Consider the following 14149-nt stretch of genomic DNA (forward strand, 5'->3'; position numbering starts at 1 on the left):
AGGGCATGCTAGTGTGTTAAAGTCTCTGAGAAGTCCAAAAGGCAAGAAACCAGTTTAAATTTGAACAGATATTTCCTCGAATATTTAACTGGAGAACTCGTTTTAGAGAAGAACATGAAAAAATATTCAAAGACTTGGATGAGGCTGGTGGGTGAGACAGGTGACTTCAGTCACTTGAAGAGGAAGTAGAAACCCCAGACCACTTGACCAATGACGTGTTTATTCTGGCATTATAATCCGGTTACCACCCCTCAGGCCAAACTGGGATCTCACTGAATCTCATCTGCAAACTAAGGTGAATCAATTCAATGTTTTTTAATGTTCTTTCAGATTTATGAAGTTATCTTTTATGTAAAGAATTTATGTTTTTCTCTTCTATCTCCCAGAAGTATAAAAAGACCAAAGTTTATAATTTAAAAAGTAACAGACTTCAGGTCAATGAGGTAGAAAAACTTACTTATAATTAGCAATAAAAAAAATATTGCAATTAGAGTGGTCCAAAAGAAGGGGTGGGGTGATACCTTAAGAAGTTAGGATTATTTTGTCACTGGAGTTAAACAAATAGGATCTGGCCCACAAATTACCTAGGATGTTGTAGAGAAGGTCTATGCATCAAGTAGCATAGTTGAACAAGTGGCTTTTATCCATTCAGCAAATATTTTCTGGGCACCTACCAGGAGATCCCATTCTGGTCAGGGAGACAGGGTGTGCAGGTTATTGCAACATAGGGCATCTGATAAAAAACAGCTAAGTGTTAAGTGTTTTTGAATGTATATCAAAGGGCACCCTAATCTACCGTGAAATAACAGCTTGGCTAAATCCCCAGTATATTAGCTTCCATTCCTACACATATTCCACTAGTCAGGAAGTCCTGGTTAAAAATTGTTGGGCTAGTCTAGCCTCACTGGGCAAAGTTACTTGCCAAAGTGAAGTACGCTGTGAACTCTTTGAATCCTTCAAGCTATGAAGCAAAACCTGTACTTGTTTCCTTAGTAAAAGACATGTCTGAATGTTTACTCCTATTGCTGTTTATCTATGCATATTAGATTCATTAATAAGTAGCCTTTAAAATGAATTTCACTATACTGCCATTTCTAGATGAAACTGAGATCATTTTCCTTCATACCCAGACATGGTCAGAAATTTACCATCTTGTAGTCCTTATCCTGTTTTTTTCTAACATAACTAGAAACATAAATGTATTTGTTTATGAGGGTTTTTCTAATAGAATTAAATAGTGTGCATTTTATTCTCATCATATGAGGTACTAGCAAATTTGGCAATATGTAGTAAATATTTTTCAATGAATGCTTGAGTAATCCCATCTTTTAAACTTATTTTATTTTCTAAGTTATTAATTGGAATTTTTTAACACTTATTTAGTGAGTCTAACTACCATATTTTCTGTCACTTGTACTGCCACAGGCTTTATTTCCTATAAGACTATCTTAATTTCTCAGATATAGGTAACACTGAAAACAATTTAAAGACAAAGAGAAAGAAGACTATGTAACATTAAATAAACTAAAATCCAAGAACCAAGTCAACTAATAAAAAAAATTCTTTCTCACGAGAACAGCTGAGAGCACACATGCGTGCTGGATTCCTTCATCAGGAACTTAGTCTTTCCTAGGTGCTATGTCTGATGACATTCAGTGATAGCTATAACAGTTTTAACCAGATATGTATTAGTAAAGCTTAGCTAGTTTAAGTCTTTATAGAAAACTATGTCACTCATCCCATTACTATCCTTAGATTCTGCCTTTTTTCCCACCTGCCACTATTCAGTGGGGTCAAGCAGATGCCCAAGGAGCTCTAGACTCATACCTTGGGGGTCCCACAGGTATTCCAAGCTGAAGACCTAGGAAGTAGATGGCTCCTGCTTTCATAAAATGATGTAGACTGGGCCATTAAGATAATGCTGACATGCAGATTTGGGGCGATGCAAGTGGTTTTGTACTGACAGAACAAAAATATTTGCCAGGGGCCTTGAATGTCCTAGGGGCAGCCCTGCCCCACCCTGGAAATGCTCATATTCACGTGGAAAAGACGGTATATGTGAGGAAATAAATTATTTGGCAACACAGTATTTTTATTCTGTATCTTTAGGAATCCAGACAAAGAAAGGGCAAGCTCTGCCTAGTGGAATCAGGGGCGGGGGGCGGAGGGGAGCATGGCAGCTGAATTTGTGCAAGTCGGCTGAAGATAAAAGGTTGAGCAGGAGGTGACCAGGTGATAAGAAGACAGTAAGCCAAGAGAGTAGGTGGCAGTGAGAAGTTATGCTCAAGAGTATGATGAGATGCTCCACGAGGGTAAAACAGGAGCTCCCAAGGTAAATGGGAAGGCTAATAAACCACATTGCCAGTTCCCACCACAAGACCCTCTAGGATGAATCCAGGAAATTGGTGTTTTTAAGTGTCATCTCTACTTAGTCCAACATCAGTCATGGGAATCTCTCGGAAAGAGAAAAGGTGATGGGGCTTTATGTTTAGATGGAGAGATCACCTGTTTATATGGAAATATTAATTTTATTAAGTTTCTTAATGCAGTATCTTTGTTATATAAGAAATTTTTTTATATCTTTGTAAACTAAACTTTTATAAACATCTCAAATGTTCCATGGCTTCAACTATATTGTGTGCTGTAGAAAATAATATCAGAACAGATTTCTTATTTTTTCTCTTAAATTAATTCACATGAACCAAAAAATACATTAACTCATACATAAGGTTTCATTTTTCTGCTTTTTCTCCTTTCTATTTCTCATCCATTTCTTAAGGCTTAAGTAAAAGTCTGCTTTCAATGAGCAAAGTTGTAAACAAAACTAAGCAGCATTCCTAAAGAGAAAACTGAAATGCTTTGCAAGTGGCAAATATCATAAGACAGAGACACAATATACTTTACAAATCTAAACATACAGCTGTGACACGGATGGAGAAAAACATCTGATTTCTTGTTACTTTTCATCATAAAATTGATTGAAAAGAAAAACAATGCATTTGACAGGGCCACGCCTCAGTCCCATATGCAATTCTGATCCCTATGGCCAAGTCTTTAGAGACCTCTCAACTACTTACTTGTCCCAAACACTGAAATACATGCTGAAAATCCTCCAAAATAGAAGAAAGTTTTCTTCTTTCATTAGTATAAGGTTAAAAAGAGAAGAATTTTGGTACAAATTTTACTAACATCAGGGCAAAATTTGGGGATGTTCCAAGGTGCTTTGAATAACAAATTAACAGTCTAGACCAAGATTTCACGGACAACATGCTTGAGAAGGAAAAGTAAATTACAATAACAAGGGAGACATATTTCAAGAAAAAGAAATGATTTTAATGATTGTTTCATCTCTTTTATATAAGTTTTTAAATTACAAAATATCCTTCTAAATACTGAAGTATAAGAACTACACTGATGCTCAGAGTGCTTGGTGTTCCTTCCCAACCCCTGGAGGGCAGGAACCTACTGCGTATGTATCATCTCCAACAGCACCTGCCCCGCAGCATGCCGAAGCAGGCCCTCAGTGAGCGTATGCCATTATGCTGCTTCCATTGGGAAAATATATAAAAGACAAATGCATTTACTTATTTTGCTCTTCACCCAAACCCCAACTGTTTGTTTGCCTTGACTCTCTGTTTTCATTGCAACTTTACACTTGAACTCCTAATATTTGTTCTGATGTGCAAATATTCATATTTTATATTTTAACATATATCTAATTGCTATAAAATTTGATGAGGCTTATTTTCCAAGATGTTCCTGAATCTTAAGAAAAGAGCAATGAATAACAACTTACCACTCGTGAAGAGAAGAATTCTGGGATCCTGAAAACAAAGGGGAAAAATATTTGACTAAAGATAAAACATCGATGATACAAAATTCTACAAAAAATGTGGCTGGGTATAAGATCTATGTAGTCTCCCAATGGAAATAAGACTCAAGTCTCCTAATGGCCGCACGATGCTAAAAGGGATTATAAAAAGTACAAACCCAACTCAGAGAAGTCTAGCCATGTGAGAAAGGAGGAGCACTAGATGTGGAGTCAGAGGGTGTAGGCTTCAATCGTAATGGCTAATTATAAGTTCGGGGCAGTGGCCTGAAGCCCACCCTTTGACCAAACTGAAACTCAATATTTTGGCTATAATGTAGAAACATTAATACCACAATTACCAAATTGCACCTACAATGTGTTAAAACAGTGGGAATCAAAAGTCATAAAATATACAGGAGGAGCTGTACACTGTAAACTCAGTGCACAGAATACTAATTGAGAACCTATGTTTCAAGTATTGTAAAAAGTGGTGATGACAGATAAGGAGAGGTTCCTGTTACTCAGAAATAGAAAACATTAGTATGGTTAGTGTTTTATTTAGTAGACTACATCTCTCATGGTGCAATAGACCTTAGTCAAATGCTTTTCTACCTTCTGGAAACTTAAATTAATCCCCAGGATATTTGTGAGTTTATTTTTCATCCTAATGATGCTTAATAATGTTCAACTTTTGAATTCTTTCCTATGCCTCCATTGAGTCTAGGATCAGGCCAGGTATATACAAAGTAGGAAGCTATTTATATGACACAATTTCAGGGCCCTTGAATGAGGACCACTTGCTTAAGCATAGCTCTTTATCTGACTTAGGTCAAATGACTTCTATATCTGGCTAAAGGATACGGTAGAATAATCTAGCATATAAAGAACTACTAAAAATAGAAGACAAGCTGAACAAAATGGAATAAATAGCTATGGAAACTCGGAGATGTAACAATTACTATTGTCATAGAATAAAGATGGAAAGTATGAGTAAGACACAGTTTCACAGATGACAAGATCAGGCAGATTCAGGAAGACCATGAAGAATGTGCCACCATCGCCAGTTGGAAGATGGGTCGCTGAAGATCTGGAGGAGGCAGAGTGAAAGCACAAAGGGATAATAAGGTGCATGGCCAAACCCATCACTTTCAAAGACAATTCAGTAAAGAAAATATCTGTTTATGCCTGCAATTTGTGTATATTTTTTCCTCTTTACATAGCACATTGCCAGAGACGGAGGAAAAAAAAAAGAGAGAGAGAGAGGAAGGAAGGAAATAAAGAAAAGGGGAAGTAAAATAATTAGTTACCTTTTTCATCCATCAGATCGATATTTTTAAGTGAGATACAGAAATAAGCACTCTAATAAACTTAATAGAAGTGTGTCAACTGGTGAAGCCTTTTTGAAAGGAAAGTTAACAAAGTTCATTAAAACTAAAAGTGAGCATAACCTTGAAACCAAAATTCTACTTCTATGAATCTGCCTAGCTATAGTGTACAAAAGAAGTCACTTATTGGTGTGTGGGTCATAACAAAGACTAGAAATCAACCTACACATCTGTGAATAAGGAAAAGGCTAAAAATAAACTATAGCCTATTAATATAGTGGGAATAGGATTTATTTATACTTTCTGATATAGCAAGCCACATACATATATTTATGGAAACAAGTAAATTGCTAAGGAAAAATTATCATATAATATCACTTAAAACATCTTAAGAGAAAACATAAAATTACTAACTGTGGCTATTTTTGGAGGAAAAGATTTCACTTTTCATACACTTGGGAATTTTAAACTATTTTATACTGAGCATAACCCCCTCTCAAAATAAAATAAATTTAATGACCAATAGTATTGAAATATTAAGCAAAAGCATACTACATTAAAGTCATATAAGCATTATAGTTATTAAAGACATGAATTATAAAACAAAAGACAGAAGCAAAGAAGGAAAGGTTAAGAAAAGGAAACTGCAGAGGAGGACAGAGCACTGGGTACAGGCAGTGCTAAGTGGGGAAGCAGAGGCCCTGGGCCGAAATCGTCGCAGGAGAAGAGCTCCCGTTGGTGTGCTAAGAAGCTGGACTTCCCAGTGCTTCCTCATGCTGGGTGCACACTAAAATCGCTTGGTGAGTGCTTTAAAAACAACCATGCCTGACCCCAATCCAGATCAATTAAATCATAACGGTGTTTTCAAATACACTATTATACAGAGCATTATACTAAGTGAAACAAGACCGTGAGAAAAAGACAAATACCGTATGATTTCACTCATATGTGGAATGTAATGAACAAACTGAACTGACAGGCAAAATAGAGACAGATTCACAGATGGAGAACAGACTGACAGCTCTGGGTGGAGGGATGGAGCAAAAAAGGAAAAGGACTCATGGACATGGGCAACAGTGTGGGGATTGTGAGGGTGAGAGCGGTGGGTGTAGGTGGAAGAGGGGATAAGGGGGATAAATGGTAATGGAAAAATACACTAAAAATATTAACCAAAAAAGTTTAAAAATTAAACTAAATTTAAGGAATAAATAAATAAATAATAAAAACACCAGTATAGTCAAAGGATTTATCAAAGGTTGCTTGCTATGTGGATTTTGTAATTTGTTTCTGTCTGTTGTTACTTTCTGTTTTGTTTCAGGAGGCAGGACAACCACATAAGCAGTATTAGTGTAGACAAGTCTGGTGATGTATGAAGGAGAAAGTGGAGTGGGAGAAGATGAGGAATAATCTTATTAAATCACTACCAGACTCAGCAGAACAGGACAAGGTTCGGGACAAATGGCAAACAGAGCAGCTGGGTTCTAACGCAGTCTCGTCTCGAAGCAAGGGCAGCCTGACGACAGGCTGAAAGCACTGAGCAACACAGACCTAACAAGGTTTGTGCTCATGACGTTCATCAGGCTCTGGCCTGGCACCTTACTCATAGAATTTCATTTCAGGGGCAGCTCCATGTGGAGAAAAGCACCCGTAAGTCAGATATTGCCTGCTACAAAATTCAGCTCAAGGTCACCGATTTTGAGGATTGAAAACAAAAGAAAACAAAACAAAATGAATGAACCATTAAAACTCAATAATATTTTTTAAGTCAGATAAAATGATTATCCAGGGTCCTCAAACTGTCAGCCTGCTCTTCTGCCCTGTTCCCCCCCCCCCCCCCCCCGGGCACAGTATCTGAGTTACTGCTGGGTTTGTACCCTGGAATGGTACTGCCGACAGTCTCCATCCACTGCACAAAAGGAATTGGACGAGAGCTGCTGGCAGGCAGAAGGCAAGTCTGAGTGGCAACCATCTGAACACGGCAGAATAAAAAGTAGACACTCTCCGAACTCCCATTTTCTGCAGGAGACACTATGAAATAGTAGTTACCTATACTTCCAATTGAAAAGGAATAAAACTCTACTTGAGAACTGCATTTAAGAGCACTCAAAAGAAGCAGCAAGGTACACATTTTCTGTGAAAATCATAGCCCTCATTAGTCGTCTCACAACCAGTGAAAGCACAAAGAGACAGAGACCACCCACCTCATCTCGGTGCGCTGCTGCGTTCAGTTCAACGAAATCCTCTCTGTAGTTCACTGAGAAGTTGAGGGCATTCACCAGGTGGGCAGCCACGTGCACCCCTGCAGAATCGCACAGAGTGCAAGTCAGAGGGATTGTCCGATACGTTCTAGGAAGGAGAGCCAGGTCCTCTCTCTAAGTAAACACAGGGCCAAACTCTGACGGCTATGTGAGCAATCAAATATAAAATTTAAAAGGGGAGTTTTAAAGACACAAACAATCTATATTATACAGTTTCCACATTTAAAATCAATGTAAAGAAACTGAATTTTCAAAGGCTAGAATACAATAACCCTAGTAAGTCAAGGTTAGAAAAAAATACACATGTGCACACGCACATACACTTACAAAAGCAGCAATATAATAATATGGGCATTTACTTATTTACTGAAGCAGCTCCGGGATGTTTTAGATGCTCCACACTTGTCCCCTCTCCCATAACTCCAAATCTGTGATGTGTCTTGTACACTTCACCACCACTCTAATATATAGGCTCACTGAAAGGCTTTTAACTGGTGAAAATTTTTCACAATCCATAAATTTAAATCATAATGTCCTAAACCCAATGGCAAAAGTGTTGGTAACCATGTGACGAGCACTCAGGAAAATAATAAATACCATTTAATTATCTGTGTACAATGGCACAATAAACAGAGTGCTCAACTGACTCAGCTCATACAAGATAAAAGAAGTTTTAGAAAATCACTAAAGAGTCGAAGACAAATTCATGTTGGCATGTCAAGGAAAAGACAAAATTATCTTGAGGAGGTTGGACAAGGAAGGAGCAAATGAGCTTGTGTATTGAATTATAATGCCCTCCTCCTTTCCAACCTTTTCTTGTAGGTGAAATGCGGTTTGAATTAACAGCATGTTATAATGTACGGGAAAGAACAACAGATAATTAGTTGGGAACCTGTTTTCTTGGCTTGTATTGCTTGCCTACCAACACCTCAAGTAACTTCTCTATAAAATGACAAAAATAAGAGGCTTAAAGAGATAAGTGATCCAAAATTGCTTAGTAAATCATTAGAGTTTATACACATACACAGAGGCACTGACTCAAAAGAAGACATGGCTTAGAAATTAGAAAGCTTTGCAACCCCCTCAAACCTAGCAAATGAGATATAGAGAAACCAAAAGTTCTGAATTACTCAGAAAGATAAATTAAAGTGAGGGAGGAGGACTAGAATTCTAAATAACCTAAAAATTATTTAAAGGATTTATAAGCTCCTGCCAGTGAACAAGTGAGAAGAAGGAAGAGAGTCTCCTAAAAAGTAAACAGGAAACTAGAAGTGGGTTAATTAACAAGCAAGAACCAGGTTTCAAAGAAATAAAGCAAAGGATATTTAGGTGACACTCAACTTTGGCACAGGTATAAAATATTATTTAAGCAAAACTGTCTGGGTCCTATAGCTTCACCACTTTAAAAATACCTAGTAAAAATGTTTATTTAAAATTAAAGGTTTATATGTTAACTACATACTTTATGGCTTAACAGTGTAAAGGCTTCCTCAAGTGGAACTGTCATTCTTTCTGAATTCTCCTAAATAAAATTCCTAGGGAGCTGTATGAGATACATGCTTAACGAGTACATTCACCTTCTTTAAAAGGCCTTTTAGGTCAAAAGAATCCAGAGATTCTAATTTCAGTCAGCAGGGAGAAAGCTATGCCAGGCTCTTTGTATCTATTCTCTCATTTACTTCTCTCAATAAAACAATGAGGTAGATAAATGCATACCTGTTTTACAGACATGAAAACTAAGGTGAGAAAGGTAACTTAGCCAAGGTCAAACCAGTAGCCAGTGGCAGAATGCAGACCCCCTGGAAAACACGCTCATTCATGGCAATACCCTGTACTGTCTCAGTCTCTTGGTTGTTCCCCAAATGAACTACAATATTTGGATGCAACAAAAAATTCAGAAAAAATCAAGTTATAAATGCCAACATTTTATGATCCTCTGCCATTTCTGACCTCTCACCTTTCCTAGCTCTAATCCATCCCTAACTCTTATCACACCCTTGGCCCTCACCTCTTCCTGGACTCTTACTCCATCCCCAGACTCAAGCTGCACTGGAGTTCTAATCCCATCCCTAAGCCTCTCTCCATCTCTCCCCTCCATAGGTGGGAACTACCAATGGGAAGATAGATGTTCAGAAACAGAACAGTAAAGAAATACTTAGCAATTTTTTAAAAGCTGAAGGTATAATGATATCTTGGTAGTAGCTATATTAAAACACTCCTGATTAAAATGGCCTTACATAAATATCCAGACCAAATGTCTTACAAACAACCAGATAAAAGTGTCTGCGGCTATGACACTGAGATAATTAATCCCTAGGACTGTAAATTATAATAACAAATTCGACCCTAAGAACTTCACACGCATGTTCTCATCTGCACGTCACACAGAAAGGCAGAAGAGCGGCTGGCAACGAAGACAATCCATCTCCAGCGTCCACGTACTTAATATGTTGATTACTTTCTGTTCTAAAATTTTTTTAAGTATTACATAAATGCTCAGGATAAAAATTTATTTTAAATTGACTCTTCTTTCTTTTTTTGTTAAATTGTATTGGGGTGACATTGGTTAATAAAATCATAAAGGTTTCAAGGGTACAATTATGTGAAACATGAGTCGATATTACATTGTGTACAATATGATTCTTAAAAACCAAAAGATTCTCACTTTATATTTTAAATTGGAATTGAGCAGGATAAATTCCCACAAATTTTTGAAATATGTGCTCCTCTAGCCCCATATTCAATATTATTATCAAAGAAACATTTATCAAGTAAAATTTCAAGTGGTATATTCAGCAAATCTACATTTTGCATTCTAATTCTGATGCATTTAAACTCTTATCATACTATTATAGTAGAGCTTAAAAACTTTTAGTCTATTTCTTCCAATTTTTTACATGAAATTATTTACTTTTAGAAAAATCATTATCAGCTTGGAGGCCAACATTTTATAAGAAACATCTTGTAAGACACCTTTTTTCTGTAGCACCACTAGACAACTCACTTTAAAACCATGAAAGAGAAAATTAAGCTACATAAGAAAATCACAAGTTGGTGGCAATAATAATTTATAGAATAGGAAAAATAGCATTTATAAAATGTGTTATTATAACATACTATTCCACCTCTTTTGGTTTTCTCACCTGAGAAAATACAGATGGTAATACCACAGGTTATATGGAATGTTCTGCTTTTATCCAACAATCTTCTCGTTCTCCTGCTTGCAACCTAAATAAAAATCACTTAATATTGTAAAAATGACACAGTAAATAAGATATATGTACAAAGCTTTTCACTATAGCGCTGTTTATAATATTAATGTTTTAGAAATATGGCAGAAGTCTATAAATTAAGAAGTAGTGAGATGAATTATGATATGTCTAATCAATGGTGCACTCAAACCATTATACAGAATGTGAGAAGACTTATTACTGATGTAGAGAATGTACAAGATATATTGTTAGGTAAAAAAAGTTATAAAACAAATCCTATATTGCTTAAATTATATGTTAATATAGCAGTAGGCATTTACCCCAAGTTGTAATCCGCAGTTGCTCTGGCAGAGTAATATTAGGGGAAACCTTCATTAATTACTTCACATATTTCTGGAATGTTTAAATTTCACTATATACAGGGTCCGGCAGAAGTAACGCCTGCTGAAGTGTGGTTAGTAGGGTAATAATATGGGTGTAATGATTTATAGTTTTAATTTGAACATTTCACTTAAAATGTCATATGGTGTGCTTCAGTGTGATATTGTTCTGTTACAGAATTACATGCTTATGAATTTGTAATAAAAAAAGACTTAGTAGTAAAAAAGGGGCATTATTGGTGCCAGACTCTGTATATGATTTATTTTTCTAGTAAAAAAAATAAGACTTTTTAAAAATAAAGCAATTTCATTTATGGTTTTAAATGCCTGCTTGATCTTAAGAAAAAGAAAATGTCAAGCGTCTTTGAATACCTATGTTTCACACTAGGGGAAAATCCTTTAAGGCATTAAATACTGCGAGACTTAGATGGGTACTTTTCTTTTCCTGCCATTTATCTTTTCTTTCTTTACTTCAAGTCAATGGCCAGCCACAGGGATCAAAACCTAGCATTTTAAAATGGTAAGCAACCAAGAGTTATTCCCGCAAATTAACATATTAAAGATAAAGAATTTCCAAATACAATTACATGAAAAGGTTGAGAAGTTTTACTGTAGTAATTCCAGGCATATAAACTTCACAGGACATTAAAGTGACCTCACATTAACAACTCCTTTTAAAATATCAATATCAAGGTAAATAAATAAATAAATAAATAAATAAATATCAGTATCTATCCAGCAATGCCTTACTATCTTAGCATAGAAAGGAATGACCACATGCATACACACCACACACACACACACACACACAAGGATAACTGAAGACAAAAGAAATTCAGTTGAGTTTTAACTTTCAAAGTGCTACTGTTTACTTAAATACTTTATTTTAGAATACTCAATAGCCACACATGACATCACTGTTTAATCAAGACACACTCTCTAAGCCTACACGGCTCAAAGCAGGTTATGTGCTTTAAGAGATAAATTGCCACCAACACTGGCACTCAATCTATGTATTGCTCAATAGCCTTAGGACTTGTGTTTGCTCACCTGGATGGAACTAAATGAAAAGCAGGATCTCAGTGAGGCATGCGAAGGGAGCCCAGACCTGGGACTGATCTTAGCTCTGCCACTCACTAGTCTCATGATCCTCAAGTTACACAAACTCTCTATGCCTGGGGTTCTTTATCTGTAACACCTCACCGCAGAGTCATTGTGAGGATTCGCAATTACATATGTGAGGTGCTTAGCACAGTGCTTCATGCCACTATTACTAACTTTTTAATTGACCTCTGCCTTTAACGTTGTTATCTAAAATAGCTTGGTGACCATCTTGAAAGGGGACATGGTCTTTACTGACATCTTTGAAGCAACCAGTCTAGCAGAAAGTCAGACCGTAAAAACTATGCCACAGTTACACTTGATTTCTGCGCTGCAATCAGTGACTAGAATTCCATTGTTCTTACCTTCTGGGATCCTCGAAGGTAAGCCAGGAGTGTCCGGCACATGGGTAAAAGGATAAGGCTGCAGTTGAGGTTAAGAACAGATGCAGAGGCTCTGCTGAGACACAATCCTAGCTGAACAAATAAGGCAAGGGTCAAAGCACAGTCAGAGACAAAAGTACGCTGCAAACATGCGCAGACCTCCTGCTGCTCCTCCTCCGAGGATCATGGTAAAGGCCAACTCCTTCGAGAGTCTTGAATGACACCTTCCACTTTCCTCTCACCAAAAACTCCCAAGAGAAGCTGGTCTCTTTCTGCTCTGCACTGCCATAGAGCTAGTCACCTCTCATTTCTACTACTGTTATAATAATCTGAGTACATCCTTCCACCACAAGGTCTATCTCTTGTTCTGCCCCACCCTGCTGTTCTAGGTACCAAAAGCCCTAGAGAGCCTCGGTGTATTCTCCACTTCCACACTGGTGCACTGTTGAATGCTTCGTTTGTCGACAAGGTACCGAGAATTTCAAACAAAGCTTTTTATTTATGTTCTATTTAATTTTTTTAATTTTTAAATTACAGTTGCTATTCTCTCTCTAGAACACTCTGAGCCTCCACACAGCCCCCTTCACACCAGCACCTGCCTTTAAACTCTTCACCTTACTATGGTAACTCTGCCCATCTTTCGGGCTTAAGCACAACTCTAGAGTTCGACCCCGACCCAAAATTAGGAGAGGTCCCAGATCAGCTGTGCTCCGTACAGAGCTAATCAAAGCCACACTGCACAACACATTTTTCAAAACATCAATCCCCATTGGTATTGATGCAATACTTTTTGGCAACTCACTCTTGCCAGACTGTCATCTGTTATTGGCGGGTACTAATCACATACTTCACATGAGTAGTTATCACATGAAAACAAGACACGGGGTCATGTCCATATACTTTTCCCAAAATAAACATAAAACTACTATTTTAAGGATATTGGCTAAGAAATATGTGTAAGTCAGATGCTTTTCTTATCATGAAATGGTTCACGCCCCCGAGATTTCCAGCTTAACTCTTGGCAAAACAGCAACTCTGTTACATAGTATTTATTGTCAACATATGAAATACTGTCCCTGAAGGGGGGACAGGTAATAAATAGTGTCAGGAAAGCAATAATTTCCATTGACTCGTATAAAAAGTAATTAATATTTCCAATTAGGCTACTTCTACACTATGAGTTCAACACCTTAAGGAGACAGGTCTCTGGACTACCTGAAAAAATGTTAAATATAATTTTCTTACCTCAATTGGCAAAATTATTATCCTGTGAAAGTGACACATTTCTGTTGCTTAGGCCTCCAGAGAAACAAAATAACTTTTCTCTCTTTTTATCTGGCAACTGTATGTAAGAAAATTTTAACTCAAGGGATCCCACATGATATTTTTACCTGCAATTTTAATGTATCTGGATAATACTTCATTTGAAATATATCAGCTAAAATCTGTCATATTTAAATTTAGGACTTAAGAGGTACAAATAAGGTATCCAAATTTCCCTTGTGGTTCAATGATTAAAGAAAATTCTTATACTTCATTTTCTAAATATTTTTGTGTGTCTGGAAGTGTTTTATTGTTGTGTTTACCTTAAACCACACAGTAATTTAATTCAAAGCAGCTTTAAGTGTCCCCTTGGGATAGATGGGGTTTATTTTGGCATTCCACTTCTTCCTTTAGAT

At 36.8% G+C, this 14149-nt stretch overlaps 1 protein-coding gene across 7 annotated transcripts in view; it reads right to left on the reverse strand.

Annotated features, from left to right (window-relative positions):
• NOX4 (NADPH oxidase 4) overlaps positions 1-14149 on the reverse strand; it is a 168117-nt gene that overhangs the window by 122685 nt on the left and 31283 nt on the right. For 5 of the 7 annotated variants that reach the window (XM_053925250.1, XM_053925246.1, XM_053925247.1 and 2 more), the window contains 4 exons: positions 12453-12563; positions 10538-10622; positions 7338-7435; positions 3797-3824 (listed from right to left, as the gene is read on the reverse strand). In XM_053925250.1, the coding sequence (XP_053781225.1) occupies positions 3797-3824; positions 7338-7435; positions 10538-10622; positions 12453-12494 (253 nt within the window). In that variant the 5' untranslated portion in view covers positions 12495-12563. The remainder of the gene's footprint in view (positions 1-3796; positions 3825-7337; positions 7436-10537; positions 10623-12452; positions 12564-14149) is intronic. The other 2 variants (XM_053925249.2, XM_053925251.1) reach the window with 1 other exon arrangement.

Source organism: Desmodus rotundus, chromosome 5, assembly GCF_022682495.2.
Source record: "Desmodus rotundus isolate HL8 chromosome 5, HLdesRot8A.1, whole genome shotgun sequence".
Taxonomy (NCBI): domain Eukaryota; kingdom Metazoa; phylum Chordata; class Mammalia; order Chiroptera; family Phyllostomidae; genus Desmodus; species Desmodus rotundus.